The sequence below is a fragment of the Onychomys torridus genome, chromosome 13 (genome assembly GCF_903995425.1).
Source record: "Onychomys torridus chromosome 13, mOncTor1.1, whole genome shotgun sequence".
NCBI classification, from domain to species: domain Eukaryota; kingdom Metazoa; phylum Chordata; class Mammalia; order Rodentia; family Cricetidae; genus Onychomys; species Onychomys torridus.
The window spans coordinates 25,484,363-25,511,456 of record NC_050455.1 but is presented as its reverse complement, the minus strand read 5'-3'; the positions used below and the strand labels follow the sequence as shown (position 1 = coordinate 25,511,456).

Sequence of the window (27,094 nt, the reverse complement as noted above, 5' to 3'; positions counted from 1 at the left end):
CCAGGCAAGGCTTGACAGCCAAGGGCGGGCCTCTGGAGGCACCTCCCCCTTAGCTACAGCAGCTTCACCACCAGTTTCTCAGTTCCTTCAGGGCACCAAGGTCTACCACCACCTGTTCCCATGAACCTGCTCTTCCCTCGGCCTGGAATACTGTCTCCTTTCTCTTGGCCAACTCTTGCTCATCCCTCAGGCCCAGCAGGTCTAGCATAGACTTTGTTCTTAGCCCATCCCTCCCATGGAGTACTTATCCTGGCTCTCAAGATAAGGAGAGAGATGAGCAGACCCCCTGTGCTCCATGGCGCTCAGCATGACTTCAGTAGACCCCTTCAAGCCTCCTGAGCATTGCCTTTCTCAGCTTCAAAGCCACATGAGCTGACCTCTCAGCATCTGATAAGTGCTGTGCTCTTAATCTGTGTCCAAGTAAAGGCCCAAATGAGGGCGCTTCTGAGACACTTCACCTCTGTGTGTGGAGACCTAGCCAGCTCCTTCCTTTCTCTGAAGATGGACACTCTCCTAGAAAGACACTGCTGTGGCTGGGCTTTCCACCAGGGCTCACTCTGAGGCAGTGGTACACCGGAAAGAACAGTCTTTCATTGAGGCCCCTGGTTTCATCATCTGCTCTGCTGCTGTCGGGCATTAGGCCTGTTTGGGCTGAGGGTGAGCTGGAGAGGAGTGTTGGGTGGGAAACGGCCCTGGGATTAAGCAGAAGGGCCCCACCCTGCCCAGAGTGCTTGTATCTGTCTCTATCTGGACTGCTTTAGGAGCCCATCAGTCACAGCTCAGCCTTACATCACTGATTCATTTGTTCAGCCCATGAGCAGTGAGCACCGCCTCTGGCGGCATACCTGGACCGTCATGGAACCCTAGCACATCCCTCCTCTCAAGCCCCACCCCCCAAGTCTAGAAGATAAGAATCTAGTATGTGCCATGCTAAGCCCCAAGAAGGGCAGAGGAAAGTTCAGGGAGTCTGACTGGAGCAGGTACTGCAGGTGGCCGGGTGGATTAGTCATGCGGCGGTGGCAGCTGAGGTCTTGAGAGATGAAGAAGAGCTAAGAGATCGCTCTAGTCCAGGTCCTCCTCAACGGTCCTGACATGCATTACCTCCACTCTTACTGGTAGGTGGGGTGGTCCCTGTCTCTCAGACAAGGAAATGAAGGCTCAAAGAGGTTAAGTAACACCTGGTTACACAAGACGCTGGCCAGAGCCAGCATGCACACTGAATGAAGCCTCTTTGGCTCCAGCCCTTACGGTGGCTCCCTCCGATCTGTTTCCCCGTGTGGAGAATGGTGTTCAGAGGCAGGACAGACTACACATGTTACGGGACAAATTGGGACTTGGTTTGCCTGGAATGTGTGGTTCCTGGAAGGAAGTGTTAAGGTAAGGTAGGAGGCGGCATTTGGGAAGAAACATGGGCTGACCAGAAAGCATCCCCTGAGGGGCCCAGCTTCCAAAAGAAGAAGGTTTCTGAGGAAGTCAGTAAGGAAGGTAGAAGTAAATGTGCCAGGTGTACCCTGTTGGCACAGCGTCCTCGGGTAGGGAGCAATGTGGCCTATTTCAGGGCTCTTGCAGACAGTGGAGGGTTACAAAAGCAGGAGGACCTGGTACGAGTTAAATGAACCTGAACTTTGGGAAAAGCCAAGAGAGATGCAAGCGGTCACAGATGCCAAGGTTGTCAAAAGGGCATCCAGAGGGGAAGAGATGGAGATACCAGCTCTCCGCTCGACACGGCTGAGCTAGTAACCGGAGTGATTGGCTTCCAGACCCCTTCACACTAGCCTGGACCACATCACAGTTTCCCAGCCCTGCCCCACCCCACCCCCAGCACTTAATAAAAACCTGTCTGTGCCTTTGGAGTCATTGAGACTACTGAGGGCATAGATGTTGCCTCCCTGTGTCAGGCCTGCTGAGACCTTTCCCTGAAGCCCAACATTGCTCCACAGGCTTCTGTGTTTTATTTTATCTTAAAAATCCCCCACAAACCTGATATTATGCCTCATTACATGGCTGTTTGTTTTAACACAAATGTACTGCTTTGCTTAGTACCGAGCCAGGCAGACCCTCCAGAAAGAGGCCCTGAGATTGTTGTGAAACCTTGCCTGCGTCCATGTTGAGAAGTCAGCAATGTCTAGGCAGTCAGGTGATCCCCCTCCCTCTGAATTTCCCAAGGCCCAGACAACTCTCCCTAGCCAGGCTGAGGAGGCAGAGGTACACGGCCACCCCCAAAGAAGACAAAGACTTTAGGGTTCTTTCCTCTGAGTTCCCCAAACCATAGCTGCCCTAGACCTTCAGCAGTAAACAGTCTCCATGCTGGCTTCTCCTGGACCAAAACCTTTGACTCATGCTCATCCTTCCCGAGCAGGCAGATTAAACAGGGTTTGGGCAGATGGTAATGGCCTTATTTCTGCTCTGTCTCCTACCTCGGCTCCCAGCCACTAGGGATGAGAAGGGCAGAAACTTCTGTACCTCCACAGAGCACTTCTCCTTCCTTCTGTTCCCCGTTCCCCTGAGGGGGAGGAGGGGACAGAACATGGTCCATGGATGAGTCAGTTGAAGCCCCAGGGGACTAGACTGCTACCTAAGTCCTGCAGTGAAAAACTGGGGGAGTGGGACCAAGACACACCCTCGTTCTCACCTTGGAATCTGTGGCAACCTTACAGCTCTCTTTCTCCGGAAGGTTGGACCTCTTGCCCTCCTCACCCTCCAGCTAAGATGCCCTCTGTGTCCCTTCCCCAGCTCTGGCTGCCAGGCCTCATCTGTGTAGCACTAGGTGTCTGAGTCCTGGAAAGCACCTGAGAGTCTATGGTGTCTGTGCAGCTGTTGACCCGCTCTGGGGACCTGTGCCATCTCCCCACCCACAGCAGCTCCCCCTCAGACCCCTGTCTCTGCCATTCATAGACCTATGGCTCCACCTGAGCTAAGAAGCCCGGCAATGTGAACAGGACTGGCTATCTCGGCCCCTGGCCTTGGTGTAAAGCCCTGAGGAGGTCACCCGCTCTCTTGGGATGTTGGGCTCCTGGCATGGGAGCTAGAGGATGAGCGTAGCACTCAGCTGTCTGGGTATCTGCGGTTGGCACTTTTGACCAGGCGGGGGCTGCTCTATGGCAAGAACATCTTGACTGGCCTTGGCGCCATTTTGTTCATCCCACCTGCCCCCCATGGTCGGCTCTGCCTTCCCTCTTTAGCAGTGTCCCTAACGACCCCAACCTGCTCAGCCTTTTAGGTGAGGTGCTGGGCACCAGAAGGCTTTTACTGGTGCAGGGTGAGTGATTCTTCAGGAGGCTTTTACCCTTCCCAGCCCCCATGGGAACCCTAAGGAGGAGGCTGAGCCCGGAGGATGGGGATAACGTTGTTTTGTCCTGCACTGTCTCCCTGACTGGTAGGTGCTGGCACAACACAAGTATGTTGGGTATGGCTAGTTGTTGGGTGGATGTAGGATATAGAGCAAAGTCAACCCAGGTACCAGGCTGGGAGGCATGGCCCGTAAACAGCCAAAACCCCAAGTAGGCATTCAGTCTTTCTGTGAGGCCCAAGCTGCGGGCCTCAAACGGCCCTTCGGCAGGCTATGAGGAAGACACTCAAGCGCCCATTTCACAGAGCAGATCCTGTGTGCCCACTTGAACCAGCTATGTTTTGAGTTTAAGGTTGTTTTGGCTTTTTCTTTTTCTCATTTGAACTTGGAGTCTGTAATTAACCTCCAATAGGTTGCAGTCACTTTGTAGGTGGGAGAGATGGGTGGGGAGGGGGCCGGTCCACAGCCCGCCAGAGCAGGGCAGAGGAAGACTTTGATGCCGGGCAGGCTGGCTGGGTAGTCTCCAGGTGTTCTCTGCAAAGGGGAGTGCTAAGTCTTAGTCATGAGGGGAGGGTCATTAACCCTTTTAAGAGTCCAGTGTCCCTGCCCTTGGTTGGGGGGGGCAAGTCTTCCCAACCCGGGTTGCCTGGCCACAGCCTGTCTGTCTCACTCTCAGATCTCTGCTCTCCACACCCACCGCCCACTGCTCAGAGGAATGAGGTCAAGCAGCAGCACTGGCCTCCAGGCTGGGATGTGGGGAAGGAGCGGGGTGTTGTTCTGGGTTGCTATCTTTAATGAGGTGCTCTCTGGGGATGGCCTGTCACATAGACACAGGCCAGATGCTCCGGTTTGGCACTAGGTGGCAGGAAGCAAGAAGCCACCCGATACCCCCTGGGCCTACTTACACCATGAGATGCGTCCTAAGGGTTTATGGAACATGTCAGCCAGGGAATTCTTTTGGTGCAGACCTGGAGAGGCCTTCCTCTTGTCCTTACAACTTCCAAAGGCCATCTCTCTACACCCCATCAGGGTACCCTGAAACTGCTGGTGGGAAGGACCCTTGACCCTCCCCAACACAAGGAATGTGGGATTTTCAGCCCAGAGGAGACTTGGTCTGACACAAAGGGGAGAAGTACTCAGTCATCAAGGGCCTTCCGAGGCCATCACCACTGGTGGTACTCATGTCACTGGTTGGGGTGGGGAGGCTTGGACATCACCCTCCCCTACTTGAACACACAGTTGCCTATTGCTTTTATCCAATGTCTGTCGTCTGTACCAACTCCTGGGTGCTGGGCTTTTGAAGCCTCCTTTCTTGGAGGGGAAACACACCCATCCCTCAGGGGTGCTGCTCTTCCTTCACTGGGCCACAGAGCTGACCTGATAAAAGTCTACCCCACTGTTCTTACTATCAGAAGAACGCTGGAGATGGCCTGACAGATTCATCTAAACAATGGAATAATAGGCAGCCATTAAAATGATTTATGGCTGCATTGCTCGACTTGGAAAAAAGATGTTTTCCAATGTGCTGACTGAAAAGGGATCTAAGGCATTTAGAGGAAAATGTTTTGGAGGTGGCATTTGAAAATATGAGCCGTGGGTTTTCTCTCTGAAGATAATTGAATTGATTTTAATGTGTTTTCCTTTTTCCTTATTTGTATTGTGTAATTTTTCTACAGCAAAATGTATTTCTTATGTAACAAGAGTGACAGAGGGGATGAGCTAAACTCAGGGGGTATTGGTCATTCCACATACAGTTAAGTCCTATCTGGGTGAGACCAAAGCTGGAGAGGCCTGACACATAGCAGATGCTCGGTAAATACCCTGAACAGGATGGAGGGTGAATGCCAGCCCACTGGGTGGCTTTGGCTCTTGTTCTGAGAGAACCCCCTCTATCTTAGGGGTTTATTCCTGCTTGGTTCAGCTCTGGCCTCAAGACACTCTTGGGACACAATGATATGGCCTCTGTGCCCACACACTAGAGTGGCATTCTAGGCCCTGGCATAAAATAGATCCAGCTCAGAGGGGGTGGGTGCTGTGGCTGGGGGCCTGAAATTAGCTCAGTCATGTATGAGACCCTTTGAGATCTGTCACTAGGTGGCTGAGGTCTGCCACATGAACAACCTATGAGCCCAGTCCCAAGTGACCCTGGAATACTGGTCTGGATCTTACATCTGGAAAGCAGGAAGGGAGGAACAGTGTCCTCTTAGGTTAAGACAGAACTTAAATCACAAACAGGACTGTCTGCCAGTCCTTGAGTCTCTAACGCTTTCCTCTGACACCTTCAGAACAAATCCAGGCTATCTTGGAGAGGTCCCCAGGCCTTGCCACAGAAAGCTTCCAAGTTCTGGGCCCAGGAGTGGGGCTGCAGAGGTCCCCTAGGCACTGTTCCAAGGGCCATCTGGTGTGCGCGCCTTTCCTACAATCTGAGCTGCTGTGGTAGAGCCACCGAAGAACTTTCCAGATGCAGAAAACTGAGCCTAGTGAGTAGGCCTGGCCTGGCCTTTCGGGAGATTCCTGTGAGGAACTTCCAAAAGCTAGAAGAGATGCTTCTCTGTAAAGAACACGGCATGATTCTAGCATGTGGTTCTTATGTTCTGCCCTCTGGACCCATGCTGCCCAAGGCAAGCATGACCCAGTTCAAATACGCCACTTAAAATCACCTAGCTGACATATAAGAAGTTAAAAAGAAAAATACAAGCCCAATCCAGGCTTCCCATCCTGACTCTTACAGCCCCCTCACCTGGGGCCTGCCTGCCTCTTCAACCCCTGCTCTCTTCTGCTGCTAGGCTGTTAAGGCCTGCCAACTCTCAGGCTCGCTGCCACTGCCTCATCCTTCCTCTTGGTTGCTTGCTAACCCGTCAGGCTCCCCAAATTCAGGACTATCTAGCTCACTCCCCAGTGAATGAACAGTGCCCGGCATGGAGCAGCTTGAATCATCCACTGGAAACTATTGAGTTGGTGAATGAAAGGATGCATGGATGGATGGATGGATGGATGGATGGATGGATGGATGAATGAATGAATGAATGTGGAGTGTAAACTAGTTGGAGTTGTTCAGAAGCACATGAACTATCAAGAAGTGGCTAGTGAGACACATGAATTCCCACTGGATGGAGAGGGACCCTTGGGATCTAAGATAATCGCCTATGTTTTAATGGAGACATAGGATGGCTTTGGAACCCTCAGCTCCTCGGACCCTCTGGTCCTGCCTGCTGCCTGCCTATCTGGTGCATGTCTGGCCCATCACCCCCACATGAAGCAGTGGCCCCTGGCTCACTGTACCTTCTTCGGCTGGAACTCAAGTCAGGGAGCAAGGTAGCAGAGACAGCGTGGCTTCTTCCCACCAAACGTCATTTCCACCCCTCAGTGGCTGGCTGGGGTCAGGCCGGGAGCAAAGTGGCCCACGGTGCTAGGGGACAAGGCTTCCCCGGTGTCAGAACTTCAGGAGGGAAAGTAGGCTCTTTAGAACCTACCAGGAGCTTTCTGTGTTCCAGTCACAAAAAGGCAAAGCAGGCTAGGTAGAGGTCAGCACTAGACCAAGGTGACAGCTGTCAGTCAACCTTAGATGAAGCCGGTTGTGCGGGTATGCTCTGGGTGTCTCCAGGCACTGGGATATGTAGTGATTGTACACACACTCTCTATAGAGCACATGTGAAAGTTACAGATGAGCCAGTGAACCCACCCACCTGGATGGCTTTCCCCGCCCTGTTTCCCAATGCCTGGGCTGTACCCAGACCCTGCCCAGGTTTTAAAGTCTCCAGGTAGTTCCCATTAGCTTCCAGAGTTCGGAACTATGAGGTGTGACAGGGACTCTGGAGCAGGTGAAAGCGTGGGACATGAGGAAAAGAAGGATTCTGGGCAGTACTCCTACTTTGCATCATGAAGTTCCAGAAGGTTCCACAGTACACTGATGCACAAACTCTCTTGGTCCAGAAGAGGAAGGAAGGGAGGGAGGGAAGGGAGGCCAGCCATGTATTTTAAAATGTGAGAGGCGGATAACTCGGGGGAGAAACATTGTAACGAAAGGTCCGCGGATTTACTAATTTCAGGCCCCGCTTTCAAATCCTTAAGATGATCACGGGGTCAAAAAATAGACTGCAGGCATGAACCAACAGTTCCAAAGGAAGAAATACAATGGGCTGATACACTTACAAGAACTGTTCCGCCTCACCAGTCAACGAATAAATGCAAATCACAACAACAAAGAGACGTTATCTTCTGCCTGGCTAATTGGTAGAGATTAAAGACGTGATAATGCCCCGAGATGGTGAGGGTGTGGAAAAAACAAAACAACAAAAAACAAGCCCTGGGTTCAGAGGAGGAATGTAGATCGGAGTAGCCTTTCCAGGGGGGCAATTGGGCAGGACAAAATGAGTTTCATGGGACTCATTGCTGAGGGGGATTGCATGGCCTTTGACATGGGAATCCCACTTTTAGGAAGATCGCCTCAGGAAACAATTATGGATAGCAATAATAACAGCTAACTTTTATTAAGTGCCTTCTGCATGCCAGGTTCTACATGCATTAGCTCATACAGTCCTCACAGCCATCCCAAGAGGTAGGAGCTGTTCTTCGCCTCCTGTAGTTTGCAGATAAGAAACACTGAAGCAGACAAACACTGAGGTCGATGACCTCAGGACGCGAAGCTCACAAGTAGCCAGGCCTAGACTAGCACTCAGGCAGTCTGTGTCCCCTAGATATGTGTAGGAATGAAGCCACAGGCACAGAAAGAGTTCTCAGAGGTTGACTTGTAATGGGAGCATGGGGAGGGCATGCTAGGCACCTCCCAACAGCAGTAAGTTACATAAATTATGATATGCCCACACAGGAATATTATGCAAGTGTGAAAAGTGATTCTGTGGAAAAATATTTGTATGAATGCCAGGGAAATTTTTTTGTATGCATAAAAAAGATCTCTAAAAGGATATTAAAGAAAATGATAAAATTAGTTACCCCCTGACTATTCTGAGAAGCTAGAGGGAGATTTGTTTTATAAAATATTTACTCTTCTTACGTTTGAATCATGTGACTTATTATGAATTAAAATATATACATCAATGCACATATACACCTATAAGTTATGACATAGAACTTCATTCCCCAGAAGTACTATTGAGGGTCCCAAAGAAAGGTTTGAAAGCCCTTACTCAGTCAGACCAAGGCCCTTGCTGGACTGAATCCATCCATGTCTTCCCCAAACCAGCTTCATTATGGAACCATTTTCTTGAGTAATTCTCTGTCTTCATCTCTGCATACATTTGCAAGTTAGGTTTTGAAAATGCTGGTTTTGATACTGAACACAGAGGTGAAGAGGTTGCATTGTTACTTTAAATGAAAGGATCATGTTACTGGCACTGGTCCCATTTTGTTTAACAATAATGCGGGTTCTCGTGTGTGTGTGTGTGTGTGTGTGTGTGTGTGTGTGTGTGTGTGTGTGAGAGAGAGAGAGAGAGAGAGAGAAATCACTGAAACAGTGGATGGTTTTGTTTGCTTCTGCCTCCACACTGTGTTCTATCATTTTCTAAAATGACTTTCACGGGTGTCTGTGCTCACACCTAGCCCAACATCACTTTTCAAAGAAAGCTTTCTTGCACTTTGCTTCTGGTCTCTGTAGCACACTGCAATCCCCTCCCACTTGTGAGCAGGCCTTGGTGTAAGTTAAGAAGAAACTCTACCTCTGGCAAGTCTTTTCTCCTGCAGCCTGAAGCCCACTGTCAGGGCTCTGAGCTACAGGAAAAGAAAAGGACTGATTGGTGATGTAGGTAGGGCCAGCAGGTCCCCAGACAGTTCCTGACCCTGGTAGACCCTCCCTTAGGCAATGGGAGTACTCAAACCCAGGTTCTGCCTTCACTAGCCTGCCACCTGCCCTGCATGCTGCGAACCGAAACGCTCGGGCTTTGGCCTCAGCTCTGTGGCTGTGTGGTCAAGTTTCTGAACCTCTGAGTCAGCTCCACCCACATTGACACTTGCCACAAAGAGTTCAGGGGTCAAATGAGAATGTGTATATGGAAAGTTGCGTGGCCTAGGAAGGGCCATCTCAGGCAAATTATTATTATGTTGATCCAGCAGGTAGCCCAGTGTGCCCGCATCTTCCTAGAAACAAAGTACTTTCTCTCTCCCTCTGTGGTGTGTGTGTGTGTGTGTGTGTGTGTGTGTGTGTGTGTGTGTATGTGTGTATGTGTGCGTGTGCACATTCTTTAAGGTGTCAGGGAGTCGCACAAGCAGATGGGATATAGGAGTCTAGGGTGTGTGGAAACAGCCTGGGGTTTCAGAAACAGGGGAAAAGCCTGGAGCTTACTGTCCAGTCCTGGGCCCATGCCCACCGTATAGCTGCCCTGCATCACCCTTTCACCACCCCCTGCTCTGCCTCACATTCCTTCAGCTCAGAACTACCTCAGCCTGGCTCACCCCCTCACTTTCCTCCAAATCCAATCCTTTAGCTCTTAGCTGCCTGAGCCCTGTCCCCAGTGCTAGGATTAGGACTGCTCCCCTGGGCTCTGCCACCCCCCCCCCCCCCGCAGCTCCCCACGTGCCATACTGCAGTGGGAATGCCAGGTTACGGCGCCAGGCTGCCCTTTCTAGAAATGGTAGCTAAGTCCACCCTCCGGTCTTCCTGTGTCTTCTGGGCCCGGCATAGGCCTGGAGGTGGGGGAGGGGTGAGGAAGTGAAGGGAAGAGAGACAGATGTTAGCTCATGAACACTGAGGTCATGATTTGGATTTGAACCTCGGGTCCATTACTGACCCTCGGGGAAGTGACTTCACTCTTCTAAGCCTCAGTTTCCCTGTCTATAAATGGGTTTAAACACTGCAGTGAAGTCATGGGGTTATGCTGGTTTTACAAGCCAATGTGAAGCTTTTGGTGCCATCCCAAGGCCAGAGAAGTGCCCAGAAGAAGCAGGACCTTGTTTCCACTGCAGACTCTAAATGCAGGTTGAGTTGGAACTAAAGAAAAATGCCAGGAGGGGTGGCATCTAGTCTCCCCAGTTCCAGCCTCAAGATGGGGACTCTTCCTGCTCCTCCCTGGCACTGTCTCCACCACCCCCACACTCACCTCCCTGCCTTGTACCCTGCAGCCACCCGGCCCAAGCTGAAGAAGATGAAGAGCCAGACAGGAGAGGTGGGTGAGAAGCAGTCGCTGAAGTGTGAGGCAGCGGCGGGGAACCCCCAGCCCTCCTACCGCTGGTTCAAGGACGGCAAGGAGCTCAACCGAAGTCGTGACATCCGTATCAAGTACGGCAATGGCAGGTGAGCAGTGCCCTCCATCCCACCAGCTTCCGTTCCTGGAGGGGAGGACCAGAGTCCTACCCCCAAACCCAGCATGGAAGCAGTCAGGTCCCCCTCCATGTGTCCCTTCCTTGCCACACCCAATGCTTCCCTGACTGCCGAGCCCTTCTGGCCAGGCCTGCCCTGGTATTGCAGACCATGGACAAGGATTAAGCAATTCCTGGGGCTGGGGATTGTAGCTCAGTGGATAAAGTGCTTGCTTAGCATGCACAAAGCCTTGGGTTCAAACCTAACACCACATAAAACCAGGCGTGGTGGCACATGCCTTTGATCCCAGCACTTGGGAGGTGGAGTCAGGAGGATCAGAAGTTCAAGGTCAACCTCGGCTACATAGCAAGTTGAAACCAGTTTTGGCTAGATGAGACCCTGTCTCAGGATGAAAAAAGAATGAAGCAATTTCTGTGACTGAAGATTGGAGGCCGTTTGACTCTGGGCTGTCTGTAGAGGCCGTCTGTGGGCTCTGGAGTCTAGGTAGACATTGTGTTCCGACTAAGGAGCCCCTCAAGTCTTTTCTATTCCCACCCCCAAGAAGCTTGCAACCGCCCCCCTGTGGAGATATCATTTTCCTCTAGCCCTCCAAAAATGCAAACAAAGGTGTTTTTTAGAGACCATCGGCCCACCCCACAACAGGAAGTGTTAGGTGAATGTCCAGGCACTGGCCACCCTACCTCACCTTGGAGGCCCGGAACCTGAGAAGAGAAGTGGAGTTCCAGAGCTCGGCCCTGCCTCCACTCTCTCTCCAAGACTTAAACCAAAGACAAACTGGTTACTTGGGACAAAGACAGAAAGTCATACAGGAAAGGTTTAGACAAGAGGTCTGTGGCTAGAAGAAGGCTAATTCCTGAGGGAGTTATGGTAGTTGGGGAGGTGGGGAGGTTTGGGGTAGGTTCTATAACATTGGCCAGAAATTCAGTTTAAACACCCCTATACCTCCCGCTGCTGCCCACCACCCTACTGTAGTCTTGGTACCAGCCTGGAAAAATAGTAGACAGGACCTATGAAGCTAGGGCTGGAGGGGGCACCCCCTCCCAGCTTCTCCCCTATCTCCCCTAGTCTACGAAGTCCAGGGAAGGCGCTGGCCATTCCCTGCCGCACTGCTCCCAACATGGCACTCATCTGCCCATCCCCCAACCAGACCTTGCACCATACTGCTTCATGCCCTCCCTTAGATACACACACATTCACACACTCATGCATTCACACCACATTCACACACACACACACACACACACACACACACACACTCATATACTCAACCACATTCACACACACACACATACACACTCATACACTTAACCACATTCACACACACATACACACTCATACACTTAACCACATTCACACACACACACACACTCATACACTTAACCACATTCACACACACACACATACACACTCATACACTTAACCACATTCACACACACACACTCATACACTTAACCACATTCACACACACACACACTCATACACTTAACCACATTCACACACACACACACACACACACACTCATACTTAACCACATTCACACACACACACACACACTCATATACTCACATCACATTCACACACACACACACACACACACACTCATACACTTAACCACATTCGCGCACACACTCACACTTACACCACATTCACACACACACACATGCTCCACTCTGCTAAGGCACCACCCACCACTTCTTGTCTTTCTTTGGTAACTTCCCCTCTCTCCCTCTCCCTCCCTCCCGGCAGACCTCATCCTGTCCACCCCTCTTCCAAGCCACTGTCCCTGGCTGCTATCACCTTCCCCTGGCATCTGTCACATCGTTTCCCTGGTTCCTTCCACCACTATGCGAGTCACCCAAGGCCCCTCCCCCGTTCCTTTCATCCTGTCCACACTGTCTTACCCCAGACAGGCAGGTCAGCACATCCCAGCCCCTCCACCCACGACCTCTGGGCTCCCAAGCCTGGGCCTCCCTCCCAGAAGCACTTGGTACAGGGACACCTGCTGCCTCTCCCTGTGGCTCCTTCTCAGCTGGCCCTGCTGTGAGTCAGACCTCTCTCCCAGATTCCACTGGGCTTTCCTACATCTTAGGCTTTGCTGCTTTCTTCCTCCCCACCAGTGGGTGATGCCACCCCCTTATGGCTTTACATCTCTGAGACCCAGGCCTGCAGCTCAAGGCATGGTGGCAGTTTCGTCCAAGTTCTACACTGTGCTGCCAGCTGAGCCCCAAACACCACTCCTGCAGAGTCTCTGACTCAGAATGCTCCCAACCAGCCCCTCTGCCCCACCCTCACTAACCCAGTTGTTCCTTGTCTTGCTCCTCTGCTGTGCACCCCCAGTCACCCCAACACCTGCCCCTTGCCATCTCTGCAGGTGGACACGACCTCCCTGCCCTAAATGTTTCCGACCTGACCTCCCTCCTAGCTTCTTACCCTCTCGTGCCATACTCTTGGTTACCTCCTGTGCCACAGGCCCCTTTGTGAAGGAATCTGTGCAGCTAACCTGTGGGTATAGAGTATTGACTATGTCGAGCACTCTGCATACTCAGGATACATTGGTGGACAAGACAGCTGTGGCCCCTGCCTTCATGAGGATCTGGGCCAATTTCCAGCATAGAATCTGGTATAATAATAATATTATGATTCTAGTTCTCAGCCTCCTACAAGTGCCTGAAACAGATGATGCTTTCCAACCAGACCTCCACGAAATTATCCCTCCCTTATTTGACAGCCTTGGGGCCCTCCCAATCCTTGCTGGCCTAAACATCACACCATCCTGTTGATCTGTCCCTCCCAGAGGCCCAACGCTTGGTCTTTCCTTTCACAGGCCTGGACTTGGGCCCAGGCTGTCCCCTGTACTAGGAAAACTACCCCTCTTATCCCTGGTAAAGCCCTCCAAGACCCAGCATAAATGCTGCATCTCTGGAATATCTACCTGAGCCCTCCAATCAGCTCCCACGTTCTCTGACAGTACTTTAGACCTAGCTTCATCTCACCATTGAGAAATCGATCACTCCTCCTCAGGGGGAGCACCTCCACCTCCCCCACCTCCCCTATAAGCCTGGAAGCAGAGATCCATATTCAGTGTGAGGCTGACAAGTGTGTGATTGGCCCTCCCCCTGCACTGTGATGCCATCCCTGAAGAGGCCGAACAGGGGCCCCTGTGGAGAGTCCAACCTTCTAAACAACTAACTTCCTGGTAAAGCCTCAGATTCATCTGATACGTGGGTGACCTAATCCAGAGACAAGACCTAGGTGGTAGACCCTTGTCTCAAGTATGACACAGCCCCTTTGCCATGTGCCGCCTTCTGAAATGTCTCTTGTCCCACCTGTCCTGTCCCTGGTCTGCCGGCAGTAAACTGTTAGCTGTGGAGGAGTGAGCCATGGCAGGGACCTTCAACGTGACTCCAAGAGAACTGCCAGCTCTCTATACTACCCACTCCCCCACTGAGCACACCTCACACAGGAGCCAGAGTCACGCACGCATGCAAAGAACTAGGAGCGTCCTTTCTGACTCTTTTCTGTCCTTCTTCCCTGAGTTCCTCATGCTCTACCTGCCCAGGCTCCATTCAGCGTTGGCATCTCTGTTTGCTGGCAGAGACGGCCTTCCCGACAGGGGCTGACTGTCTGTCTCTGGGCCCGCCAAACTGCCATGTCATCCAGGCCTTCCTGAGCCAGGAGAACACTTGCCCCCCAAGCCCAGGGCACAGGCCCTCCCCTGCAGAACCGCATGTTCCCTTATTTATGAGGGGCAGGCTGGGACAGGCCCCTCAGGCAGGCAGGGGAGGCAGGCACTGAGGAAAGTGTAGGGCTGCCCAGATCCTGTCGCTGCCAGCAGAGAACCGGCTAGGGAGGCTGGGACGGCAACCTTTGCAGGGGCAGACCCCGGTCAGCGCATTGATGGGGTGGAAGGAGTGTGCACCCTGCCTGCCTTCCAGGAAGGCAAGGAGAGAACCCTGAATCCTAGGGACTCCAGATGGACCTAAGAATGAGGAGAGTGTTAGAGAACTCTCGGGGCCCATTCTCAGCTGTAGCTCTGGATCCCATTTACCTGAGACTTCTGGAGCCTCAGTGATGCCTGCCACACCTGAAGTTGTCGCTGCCTCTTTCTTATCCAGAAGGGGGGCTTTTGCCAAGCCCTGCTGCGCCTTGATCCTGGCCCCCTGCACCCTAGGGTGGGAGGGAGTCCTTCCTCCAAGTCTGTCTTGCTCCTTAGATGGGCTGCCTTGTCTGGCTACAAATGGCATCCTATGAGGAAAGCTCCTTTGAGTGCCTGCTGTGGGTGACCACGAGGATCTTGCTGGCTCTTGGTCTCCAATGCACGAACTCTCTTGCCCTCAGCTGACCCGCCCTCCACTTCCCTGCCTCTCCAGCATGCAAGAAAGTAAGAAAGTGAGGGAAGCTTTGTCCCAGGGAAGTGGGACTCTGTGGCATCTAGTTAGTTTGAGATGGGAAGCGGATGTGTGCTTAGTTGGGGAGGGGGGAGTGGGGAGGGCCGCTCCGGAGCTCTGCTTCATGAAGGAAACAAGTTGATAGAGGAGAACTGTGAGCAGGCACAAGCCCAGGGAGAAAGACCAGCATGACGCAGGAATGACAGGGCATATGGTCAAGTCACTGTCACCACACTGGTGAGGCCATCACCACAGCAGTAAGGTCCATCAATCTGCAGCGAGCTCATGGGAATCCGAGAGCGAGATATTTGAGAAGAGGCCAATTTCCAAAGGCAGAGGTAAAGCCAAGCCAAGAGGGAGGTGCTTTCTGCCCAGCTCTCCCCCGTTCCTTCCCCATAGCCCACATCCTGTCCCCCATTCCCATCCCAGCAGTGTCATGGCTCTCCTTTGCAGCCTTGGGGCTCAGGCCGGGCGATGGCAGCCTGGACTCTAGCCACTGTGCATATGCAAGGAATCTGGGGTTTTTTTATGCATCACTTAAAAAAGGAGGAGGTCACAGCATATACAGACACTGTGTCCTCTCTCGGGTCCCTGGCTTCATCCAGAGCACTTTCTGGACCCCAGCGAGCATCAGATGCAGGAGGGATTGGGGGCTGTGATTAGAGCCTTGCAGAACTAAGACACCCCAGAGTACTGCAGGGAAGCCTTGGGGAGGATGCAAGATTGGGTCAGGGTTTCAGAAAGAAGCCAAACCCACATGCTTTAGAGTCACAGCTTGGAGGAGGGGCTGCTAGGACTGGGCCTCAGGCCACTCAAGTGGGCTTCCCTAGCCCCTTGGACCCCTGACCGCCCCAAGAATCTAGTGTTGTCACGGAACTTAGCCCTGGCTGCAGGCAAGGAAGGCTCTGCACCCCAAGACAGGTACAAGGACAAAAAACCCAAGTTCCAGGATGGAGTACAGTGTAAAGGGAAGGATGAGACAATGGCTTCCCCTAGGAGCCAGAGTATGCCCTGATACATTTGAAAGGAGCAGGGAGAGGGGCCTGAGCCCTTGTGAACATGAGGGTGCCATTTCCTCCCGCCACCCAGGGCAGCTGGGTTTCAGAGGTGAAATCGGCACCCAGGGCCACGACTTCCCCATCTTTGCCCCCTGGGTCAGCCCTAGTCAAGGCTCCATAACCCGCTTCCCTGACCCCTTTTGTCACATGCGAGGGAGAGGGACATCCCTGGCTGGGCCTGCAGTCCTTGGAGCTGTGCTGGAGAAGGGCAGGGGGGAGGGGGCCGGGCAGAGCCCAGAGGCCATTCTGAGGGTGGGAATCTGGGTGGGAAGGGGGGGCAGGCCTCTTGGGGTTTCTGATAACACCTGAATGGAATGAAAAGGAAAGGATTTAGGAAACGGGACTCACGTCTACCATTTGTGCTGTTTGTTTACTTTTTATTTTGATTTTTTTGCATTTCCGCTTAGCTTGGATAATGAAACTACACTGGTCAGTTTCATTCCAGTTCTATAAAACTCAGTTTTCCTTCCTGGTTTTCTTACACTTGTTGCTGTGTATTGGTTCAGAGCCCCCCAGGGAGTGTTGGAAAGCAGGCAGGCACACTCCGTCACCCTCTGGTTTTTCTGGAAGCCAGTGCCAAAAGAAACAATGTCACTGATGCTGAATTTTGGTGTTTTTTTGGTTGTTTTTTTTTTTTTTAAAAAAAAAAAAGAAAGAAAGAAAACTTCAGGGGACTTGAAAACAGGGGTCCAAATCAAGGTGACTGTCCCCTGTCTGGGCCAGACAGGGACCTCCACGCTTCCTCTTGCCGTTTTCTCCTCTTCTCTCCAGACTAGAGGAAGGGGCAGCTCGAGCTTCCGGTGTCCTCACTGGTCCTCAGCTCCTGGTCCACCTCTCCTCCGCCTTGCTGAGTGTCTGCCAGCAATCCAAGAGCCCTGTGAAGATTTAGTTTGCCCATATATATAAGAAGAGGAGCCAGGCAGTGGTGGCGCATGCCTTTAATCCCAGCACTCAGGAGGCAGAGGCAGGCAGATCTTTGTGAGTTCGAGGCCAGCCTGGTCTACTGAGCAAGATCCAGGAAAGGCGCAAAGCTACACAGAGAAACCCTGCCTCAAAAAACCAAAAAAAAAAAAAAAAAAAACGAAGAAGAAGAAGAGGAGGAGGAGGAGACCCTAATCGGCCCTGAGGCTCCAGACCCTGGAGTACATGGTTTCCAGCGTCTGGGAGGTGCTTGTTGGACGTTCGAGGAAGGAATAAAACAAAAGCCTGTTGCAGACGAGGCTACAGAGGCCCCCTCAATGGCAAGGCTGAGTGGATGGTAGGAGAGAGCCACAGACTTGGGCTGGTACCCCAGACTGGTACAGTTGCTATCAGACAGGTGTCCTCCCAGGTTCCTGGGAGTCGGGGTCCATGCTGCTGCTCTAACATAGAATCCAGACAGGTTTACCTGTAAACAGTAGGGATGGGTTTGGTCCACGGTTGTAGAGGCTGGGAACTCCAAAATCAAGGGTTTGAGGGCCTTCTCTATGTGTGTCCTCGGGTTCTGCTAGCACCTTGCAGTGGGGACCAGTGGACTCTGGGACATACATTCAGACCATAACACTGAACAGTGACAATCTGCTACTTCTGTGGATAGCAAAGGCCGTGTGACTTCCTAAGGTGTTCTTCCCCAAGAAAAAATGATACAAAGAAAACCAGCCCCAAGAAAAGAGATGTGAGAATTCAGAGATTTAGAACATGCCTGCTGTGGCTGGATGCACCCTGTGTTGTCCTGAGGGTTCAAGTCTCCCTCCCAAAAAAAGCTGGCCTGAGGCACCTTCTTCTCACCCAACCTACACAGCCGTTGTGGTTCTGTGAAGTGACCACTCCGTGGGTGACCGCTGATAAGCTCCAGTAGCCCTGGCTCACACCTCTCTCCCTCTTTCCTCTTCCAAACCAGAAAGAACTCACGACTGCAGTTCAACAAGGTGAAGTTGGAAGATGCCGGGGAGTATGTCTGTGAGGCTGAGAACATCCTTGGGAAGGACACCGTGAGGGGCCGGCTCCATGTGAACAGCGGTAGGTGCCCCTCAAAAAAGGGAAGGGGGGGGCGAGTAGATCAGCTGCCCCTCAGCCCTCAGGAGACCAGCACATGATCTAGTTTGTGCTCAATCCCCTCCCTTCTGCTGCTGCATACCAAACCCAAGATCTCGGCCAATTCAGAGAAATGCAGTCAAAGCATAAATGTTTAGTTTTGTTATCTGGGCCTGGAAGAGCCGCCAGCTCTCATTTTAAATACCCTGAAAACTAAATATTTTGAAATCAAGAAGTGGGGGTGGGGGGAGGATATTTTTAGAAGGCAATTACGGGAGGCTGAGCTGTCAGGAGCAAGGCTGGGGCGGGTGGGACACAGGCCTGGGGTGGGTGTTGCCAGCTGCACTGTTGGGCACCTGAGCCAGGCCTCCGGGTGGGAGGCTTGAGTGCCTGGGGCCTGTGCACAGCCTCCTCCATTTAGGATTAACAGGCCTGGCTCACTGATCCTATGCCCTCTTTGAAGACTTACAAAGGAGGGCCTCAGGACTGTTTGGCCCGCTGGCTCAGTGTCCGATGAAGCATGAGAATAGAGAACACCTACCTGCTGGGTCGTCTCCTCAGGCCCTGGTTTGGGGCCTAGAAAGCCACCTCTCCTCACTGCCTAAGCTGGGCACCCACAGACTGAGCCTACCATGGAGTGTGTTCTGTTCACCCAAGTCCTGTCCCTGGCATAGGATCCGACCCTGTATATTATATTCTGCCCCGTCCCCCCAACTGCATTACTACCGCACGGCCTTGAAGCGCTCCCCAGACCCAGTGCTGACTTGAAAGGGATCCTGCAGCATTACCAAGGCCGACAGTCAGGCCAGATCCTGTCAGCCCCGTGCTCATGGGAGATACCTCAGGCTTCTTGGGCTCTTGTACCACTGTGTCACGGGAGCCTGAGTCTCCATATCCTGGGCAGTCTGTTTTCTAGATCTTTCTCACACCTATCCCTTCCATTCCATCCCCAATCTCAAGGGCAGCCATGGCCCAGGCTTTGTCCGCAACTCACATGCATCAGAGCAATGGGCTTCTAAAGCGCCTTCTTGAAGCCACACCCCTTCCCTGGAGCCTCAGAACCAGGGCTCACTCCTTTCCTGTCTGACCCCAAGGTCATGTCATCCCCAGATGAACTCGCTCTCCTTTACCAGTCCCCATCCTTTCCAACCCCAGGCAGCCTTCCTGTTTGACTTCCTGCAGTGTTACTCTGGGTCCAAACCCCACTCTGGGCTACCTCTTGACCCCCACGATTTGGTGGTGTCTCTTGAATTCTAGCCTTACACCCCTGTATTGTTGTTGGATTTGTTCTGCGTTTCTGACCACCCAGCGTAGGAGGAGCCTCCGGGAAGTAACAAGAACAGGAATGATGCTGTCCCCTAAGAGCTCTGGTCACATCGACTGTTTCCTGAGCCATTTACTCCAGCTGTGTTGTCCCCTGAAATCTTCTTTGGGAGAGGCTCAGAGAGGTTGTGTGTTTTGCCCAAAGCCAAACAGCGTGTCACTGATAGAGCTCTACAGTGAGAAAGTCATTAGTAAACTTGGTCTTGGCCTCCATGTTTGCTTCTCTGGCCTCAGGGCCTAGCACAATGCCTACCTCACAGTAGGTAGCCGGTAAATGTTACATTAAAGAAATTACAACCTAGGGTTAGGAATGCAGTTCAGCAGGAGAGCTCTTGCCTAGTATATACAAGGTCTGAATTTCTTTCTTTCTTTCTTTCTTTTTTTCTTTTTTTCTTTTTTTTTTTTTTTGAGACAGGGTCTCTCTACATAGCTCTGGCTGTCCAGGAACTCGTTGTGTAGACTAGGCTGGCCTTGAACTCACAGAGATCCACCTGCCTCTGCCTCCCAAGTGCTGGGATTAAAGGTGTGCGCCACCATGCCCAGCTTTCAATATAATTTTTTTAATTTAAAAAAAGAAAGGAAAGAAGGAAGGAAGGAAGGAAGGAAGGAAGGAAGGAGGGAGGGAAGGAAGGAGGGAAGGAGGGAAGGAAGGAGGGAGGGAAGGAGGGACGGAAGGAAGGAAGGAGGGAGGGAAGGAAGGAAGGAGGGAGGGAAGGAAGGAGGGAGGGAGGGAAGGAAGGAGGGAGGGAGGGAAGGAAGGAGGGAAGGAGGGAAGGAGGGAAGGAAGGAAGGAAGGAGGGAGGGAAGGAAGGAAGGAAGGAGGGAAGGAAGGAAGGAAGGAGGGAGGGAAGGAAGGAAGGAAGGAAGGAGGGAGGGAAGGAAGGAAGGAAGGAAGGAGGGAGGGAAGGAAGGAAGGAGGGAGGGAAGGAAGGAGGGAAGGAAGGAGGGAGGGAAGGAAGGAAGGAGGGAGGGAAGGAAGGAGGGAAGGAAGGAGGGAGGGAGGGAAGGAGGGGAAGGAGGGAAGGAGGGAGGGAGGGAGGGAAGGAAGGAAGGAAGGAAGGAGGGAGGGAAGGAGGGAGGGAGGGAGGGAAGGAAGGAGGGAGGGAGGGAGGGAGAGGGAGGAAGGAAGGAAGGAAGGAGGGAAGGAAGGAAGGAAGGAGGGAGGGAAGGAAGGAAGGAGGGAGGGAAGGAGGGAAGGAAGGAAGGAGGGAGGGAAGGAAGGAAGGAGGGAGGGAAGGAAGGAAGGAGGGAGGGAAGGAAGGAAGGAGGGAGGGAAGGAAGGAAGGAGGGAGGGAGGGAAGGAAGGAAGGAAGGAGGGAAGGAAGGAAGGAAGGAGGGAAGGAAGGAAGGAAGGAGGGAGGGAAGGAAGGAAGGAGGGAGGGAAGGAGGGAAGGAAGGAAGGAAGGAGGGAGGGAAGGAAGGAAGGAGGGAGGGAAGGAGGGAAGGAAGGAAGGAAGGAGGGAGGGAGGGAAGGAAGGAGGGAGGGAAGGAAGGAAGGAGGGAGGGAGGGAAGGAAGGAAGGAAGGAAGGAGGGAAGGAAGGAAGGAAGGAGGGAAGGAGGGAGGGAGGAAGGAGGGAAGGAAGGAAGGAAGGAAGGAGGGAAGGAAGGAAGGAAGGAAGGAGGGAAGGAAGGAAGGAAGGAGGGAAGGAAGGAAGGAAGGAGGGAAGGAGGGAAGGAAGGAAGGAAGGAAGGAGGGAGGGAAGGAAGGAAGGAAGGAGGGAAGGAGGGAAGGAAGGAAGGAGGGAAGGAAGGAAGGAAGGAGGGAAGGAAGGAAGGAGGGAAGGAAGGAGGGAAGGAAGGAGGGAAGGAGGGGAGGGAGGGAAGGAAGGAAGGAGGGAGGGAGGGAGGGAAGGAAGGAAGGAAGGAGGGAGGGAGGGAAGGAAGGAAGGAAGGAAGGAGGGAAGGAGGAGGGAAGGAAGGAAGGAAGGAGGGAGGGAGGGAAGGAAGGAAGGAAGGAGGGGGAGGGAGGGAAGGAAGGAAGGAAGGAGGGAGGGAGGGAAGGAAGGAAGGAAGGAGGGAGGGAGGGAGGAAGGAGGGAGGGAAGAAAGGAGGGAAGGAAGGAAGGAAGGAGGGAGGGGGGGAGGGAAGGAAGGAGGAAGGGAAGGAAGGAAAGAAGAGAGGGCTATTCCCAGCCCTCTGTGGCGTCCTCCATGTCCTGGCTTGGTGGCCTGAGAACGGTGACAGAGGCGGGTACTGTCTGTAGTGCTTTCTGAGTACAAGAGGACAGCTGAGCCACTTGGATCCAGTGGCTCTCAAACTGTCCCAAACTGGGATGTACCTGGGCTCAGCGCCCGCCCCCTCTGTTGTAGTAGGCAGACATCCTCTGAACCACCTTGAACTTTGGGTTTCTGGTTTTACTAGCGAAGATTTCTGGGTTAGAATTGACAAGTATCTAGCTTAAACCGATCCTAAGGAAACCATTTATTGGCTCACGGAAGTAGGAAGTCCAAAGGCTGTGCTGGCTCTGGATGGAAAAGACTCTAAGAATTGGGAGCGGGTCCGTTTCTTGCTTTCCTACTATGAAACAGCATAGAGAGCAGAAAGTGAGGGCACCTGCCTCAGAGAGTTCACCTCAGCCAGCCCCCATCTCTGCGTCCTCTGGGGGCAGGTATGAGAATGGCTTCTTATTCATCCTGCTGAATATGGCCCTGTTACCTGTCAGGTGGATGAGGCGCCATCTTTATCTCTCTCTCTCCCCTCTACCCTTCTCTCACCCCTGCTCTTCTCCAGCCCCAGGTTCAGACCTTCTCAGAGTCAGAGGTGATGCCTGTAGGAAGGTCTAGGAAGGCTGCGGCCTGCTGCCCCTTCCAACCCATCCCCTATTTCCCTGAACCTCACAGGTTATCCCTGTGTGAGTGGGAGCCACTAACCAGATACCAGCCGGCCACTCACACCCAGTGCAGATTCCTGTCATGCTGATAAGGATCCCCTGGCTCCTGCTACCCTGGTCTGGCTGTGGGGCAGCAAGGTCAAAGGCCATGCTCATACCTAGAACCTTCTCTAAAGAAGCTGAGTCTCCACACACAGGACTGCAGAGAGGAGTAGGAGTATCCAGGAGCCCCTCAAGGAGCTAGTACCCCCAAAGGATAGCACTGGCCATCAGTCCTTTCCCACCCTGACCACCCTATCCCCAAAGCCTCTTCTTTATCCAGCGAGGAGGAGCATCCCTCTCACAGACAGGTGTGAGGCTAGCACCAGAATGTTGCACAAACACCATAGCACATGTGTGCTGGTGGACCAGTCAATGACGCCACCTGGAAGTGTGCAACTCAGTAGCCCCGAGCAGGCAGTCAGACTAGGCCAGGCTAAGCATGGGGCAGGGACACAGAGGTGTGTTTATAGTTGTCACTGGTCTCCAAGACTCATGGGACAGCGGCCCTGATATCAACTAAGTTCCCCTTTGTCCTTTTCTGCCCCTGCACTCCACTGTTCTTACACACACACACACACACACACACACACACACACACACACACACACACACACACACACACACACACACACACACACACACCATGCATTTGCATACACTGATTTCTCTGGCCCTAAGAACCCAGCTAGAGGCAGACAATGGACACAGTCAAGCCTAGTCCTTTCCTGTTACTTTGTAGAATCCAAGAGTCATTTTGGCAACTTCTGGGTCTTCATCCTTTACTCCCAAGGGTGCTTCCATTTGAAAAAGAATCACTTCACCCGCTTCTAATCCCCATCCCCCACATCGAGGGCCCAGGAGCAGAGGAAGAAGAGCTGAGCCTGGCTGTGGTCAGTTGGCCTCAGCCACTTCCTCCATCTTCCTGGGCTAAAATGACGAGGGACAAGAGTCAGGGATCAGAGAGATCAAAGAGGGGCTCCTCCCCTAAGCCACCCTATCCCAGGGTAAGCATGCTTTGCTGCTGCCCCACCTCTAATAGTTATTCTTCCCAGCCAGACCTCCAACTGGCCAAGCACATGTGTACCCATGCTCCGCCACTACAATGGCCAGCTCTCCCTCCTTCCCCAACCCAGGGAGATACCACAGGCCCAAAGAAACGCCAGCTTTGTGTCCACAGGCCACCCCCATTCCCTATTCCTCCAGATTAGAGGCCACGGAGTTTCCATGATTATCTATCATAGCCAATGGCCAGCATCTATCAAAAGGCCCAGGGCCACCTTGTTACATACAGTAGAAGGCTAAGGCAGAGAATCCTCACCTCCTGAGGAAGTCTAGGTTGGCTAACGTTGCACAGTAACCTGGTACTGAAGGGTTACTGCTGATGGGGTTTCCCTAGCTCCTAGGGGAATGCAGGCCAGGGCAACAGAGACCTGTTTCTGAAGAAAGACATGTGTAAGGGTCAGTGCAGCCCTGTCTGTGGGTTTCTCCCTAGGTAACTGGCCTTCCTGGGGTTCAGGAGAAAGGACAGGACTGGGCATGTCTCTTAGAAATCTACAAAACCGGGACTTGCTTAAGGGGAGAGGCGGCAGCCAGAGAACAGGAGGAAGTGTACCTTGCAGGCACGACAAGGTCAGAGAGAAGGGGGCGGATGGGTGGTGTCTTGGAGTGGCGAGGAAGGCCAAATGAAAGGAGCCAAAGCCGGGCCACAGTGGAAGAACAGGTCCCAAGGAAAGGGCAGGCAGGCCAAGGCTGGCTTCCAGCTGGATGCTGTACAAAACAGGCTCCCAGGGGCCACAGTTAGCCTGCTCCAACGTCCCCCTGCACCAGGTGTCTGGAAGGCCGCTTTGGGACACTGGCAATTCCACCTCTCTCCAGCTTCCCCTTCTCCCACGGCTACTGCTCTAAGACACAGTCTCCAAATTATGCCCTGCGAGGGTTCTCCTAAAAAAGTGCCTTCTGTTCCAGACCAGCCAGAGCTATAGCATGAGACCCTGTCTCAAAATACACAAACAGAACTTCCTTGGTCAAATAGGTTTGTAGAGTTCAGTTATTATGTCCTCCAAAACTTTTCATAACCTTCCTACGCTAAGTTAGGAGACTGCCACTCGACAGGAGCCCTGGGGGATGGATTTCCCAAACATATTGGCTCACAGATCCCTCTTTGAGAAAACCGATCAAATACCTCCTAGGTCCCTTTGGTCATGAGCACACAGTGTGAGAACAGCCTAGCAGAACTCTACTTTGAGTTTTCTGGGAGCTGTTCATAGAGGAGGAAACCTGCCCAGAGTCCTGGAGAGAATCCTTCAGCAGAGCCTGGAGGACATCAGGAACTTGTATCCCATGAGTCTAGCTGCCTGGCACCCAGAGGCTACAGTTCTGGCTTCCTGGGGCACCAGGCAGGTAAGAAGGAAAGGTCCCCAACCAATAGGACAGTTAGTCAATAACCCCCCACTTTCCCCCACCCAACTTCCCTAACTCATTTTCCTCCCTGCCCCACCCCACCTGCCCCATCCCCCACAGCCACATGGATTAGAGCGTTTGTTAGGAGATGACAGAGCCCTCCACCCAGCCCCCGACTCCAGCCCCTTCAGCTACGAGTGTGACCCCAAGTGCCTGACTTGGTTTTCTCATTCATCACTGCGCACTTTGATTTCTAACCTTAGCCTCGTGGATGATGCCAGTTTGTTCTGTGATTTTTCCCCTTTTCCTTCTCCAGATGTCCAAACGGATTCTTCGGACAGAGATGTTTGGAGAAACTGCCTTTGCGATTGTACATGCCAGATCCTAAGCAAAGTATGTTTGAAGATACAAACACAAGTCCCCGCTCCTTAGAAAGCTTCCGGGTGCAGTCCCCCATTGTAGGGCGTAGGGTCAGGGGTGTTGGTTGTTTTGATCTTCGGCTGTTTCGTTTTGTTTATCTTTTCCTTTTTGTACTTTGGTTTGTTAGTTCTTTTGTTTTGTTTTTTGTTTTGCTTTGTTTTTCATTTTTTGGCCTAATCCTTGGGTTTAAAGTTCAGGGCTGCAGGTAAGGGGCATAGCGACAAGGCCAGTACAAATGGTAACCGTGGCGAGGAACCTAGCTGGCATTGGCAGGAGCCTGTGCCGGGGTGTTGCAATGCCCGTGTCTTGCTATCCTGGCTCTCTCTTTCTGGTTTTCTTTCTTTTGGTAGGTGTCCTGTGGGATACACCGGGGACAGGTGTCAGCAGTTCGCAATGGTCAACTTCTCCAGTATGTCTCTTCTTCTATTTCTTTTCTTCCCTGGTGACTGCCAGTTTCCCCGTGTGGGAGGGATGGGGGCTTTACTTACCAAGACTTGGAGGGAACAGGGGTGTCCTGAGCTCCTCAGTCCTCGGTGCTTACCAGCAGCCCCTGCAGAGGAGGCATACACCCCTGTCTCCCCACCGACCCCCATAAGTCACCTGGATCGCCTGAGAACAGTCATGCTGAATCCTCTGCAGCAGCAGGGCCATGTCCAGGCCTCTCCTCTCTTCTGGGATCAGGCAGCCTGCCAGGTGGAGGAAGAGGCATTTGTTGGGCCCTCCCCGGCCTCTGGGGTCAGGCTGCTGATGGGCCAGGCAGTGAGTGTGTGCATGTTTTTGCGGGTATGTTTGAGAGAAGGGGAAAGGTCTCAAAAGCCTGTCTTCTGGTCTGGCCAGGATTGTGTTGGGGTTCCAGGACCAAGGCGGAGGGCTGAGTGAAAGAGAGAGGGCCTAGCACCATGGAGGCCAGAGACATTTGTATGGTTACAGGCTGAGGTGGACTGAGGGCTGTGGCAGATGCTAACAGCCTCAGGGGGAAATTGGTGACTCTTCCCAAGACCTGTCTGGTCTGAACACTACCCAGGATCCCATCTCCTTTTTTTACTTCCACACCCACCCGGATTTGGCTAAGAATAGTGGATTTTCACTGGAACCTGGGAGCAGTTCCTTCAAGCACCACCAGGTGGGGTGGAACAGAGCAGCTGGCCTCTGGACAGTCACAGACTTGGTTTGGAGCCCTGTGGTCTGTTGTTGGTCTTCAAGATCAGAACCCTGTCACCCGCCCCATCCTGCAGAGCAGACTAGCCCCCTGCTCCTTTTTAGGGAGCAGTAAGGAACCAGAGAGCCCAAACGGTACCTGGGTGTTGGGAAGAAAAACTCATAAAAATACCAAAAGTGAAACCCAGGGGCCCGTAGGTGGCATATCAGAAAAAGAGTTTTAGAGTTTGGGTCTCAGGGTGGAAAAGTAAATCCTCACAAGTGTCCTCAGATCCCAGGGCAAAGCGCAGAAATATATCTACTGCCCTTAGAAGGAGCATTTGGGCCCTGCAGGTGAGGGCTGGCAGACCCAGGCAGTCACCTCTGTCCATAACATGAGAGGTAGTACTCTCTCCAGACCCCTCCAGTCACAGGCCATGGAGGGAGAGGGGATAAAAGCACAATGTGTGAGCAAGACATGTAGCCAGAAAGAATTCTCTAGAACTCAAGCTCTGGGAGAATTTCAAAATCAGATCCAGCCTATGTGGAGATCACCGGGGCAGGGGGAGTCTCAGGCAAAGATGGAGCGGACTGGGCCAGGGTGGGCCTGGTGGGCAGTGGGGGTCCTATTCCTTTCCACCCTTGGCTAAGAGCCTCCACAGCTTGGAAAACTGTTTTGGACAGGCAGTTCCAGCTAGCCCTAGATCACAGAGCAGCAGAGCCTCCAGAACATGGACTACTATGCAAAGCCCCTCAGCCAGCTAGATCATGTCAGCCTAGCCTCTGTCTTCTGGAAGGGTCAGCAGGGCCCTCGGAGCCCAAAAGAAAGCCTGAAAATGCAGTCCCCAGCTGTCCTCTTGTGTCATCAGTACTGCACAGGTGCCTTTGTGTGGAAGTCCTGTTCTTTAGGCATGTTCCCT

At 52.7% G+C, this 27,094-nt stretch overlaps 1 protein-coding gene across 1 annotated transcript in view; it reads left to right on the top strand.

The window, feature by feature from the left end:
• Nrg2 (neuregulin 2) overlaps positions 1 to 27,094 on the top strand; it is a 181,680-nt gene that overhangs the window by 140,742 nt on the left and 13,844 nt on the right. Inside the window, exons 2-3 of the mRNA XM_036204530.1 lie at positions 10,364 to 10,535; positions 17,888 to 18,006. Coding sequence (XP_036060423.1) covers positions 10,364 to 10,535; positions 17,888 to 18,006 — 291 coding nt within the window. The remainder of the gene's footprint in view (positions 1 to 10,363; positions 10,536 to 17,887; positions 18,007 to 27,094) is intronic.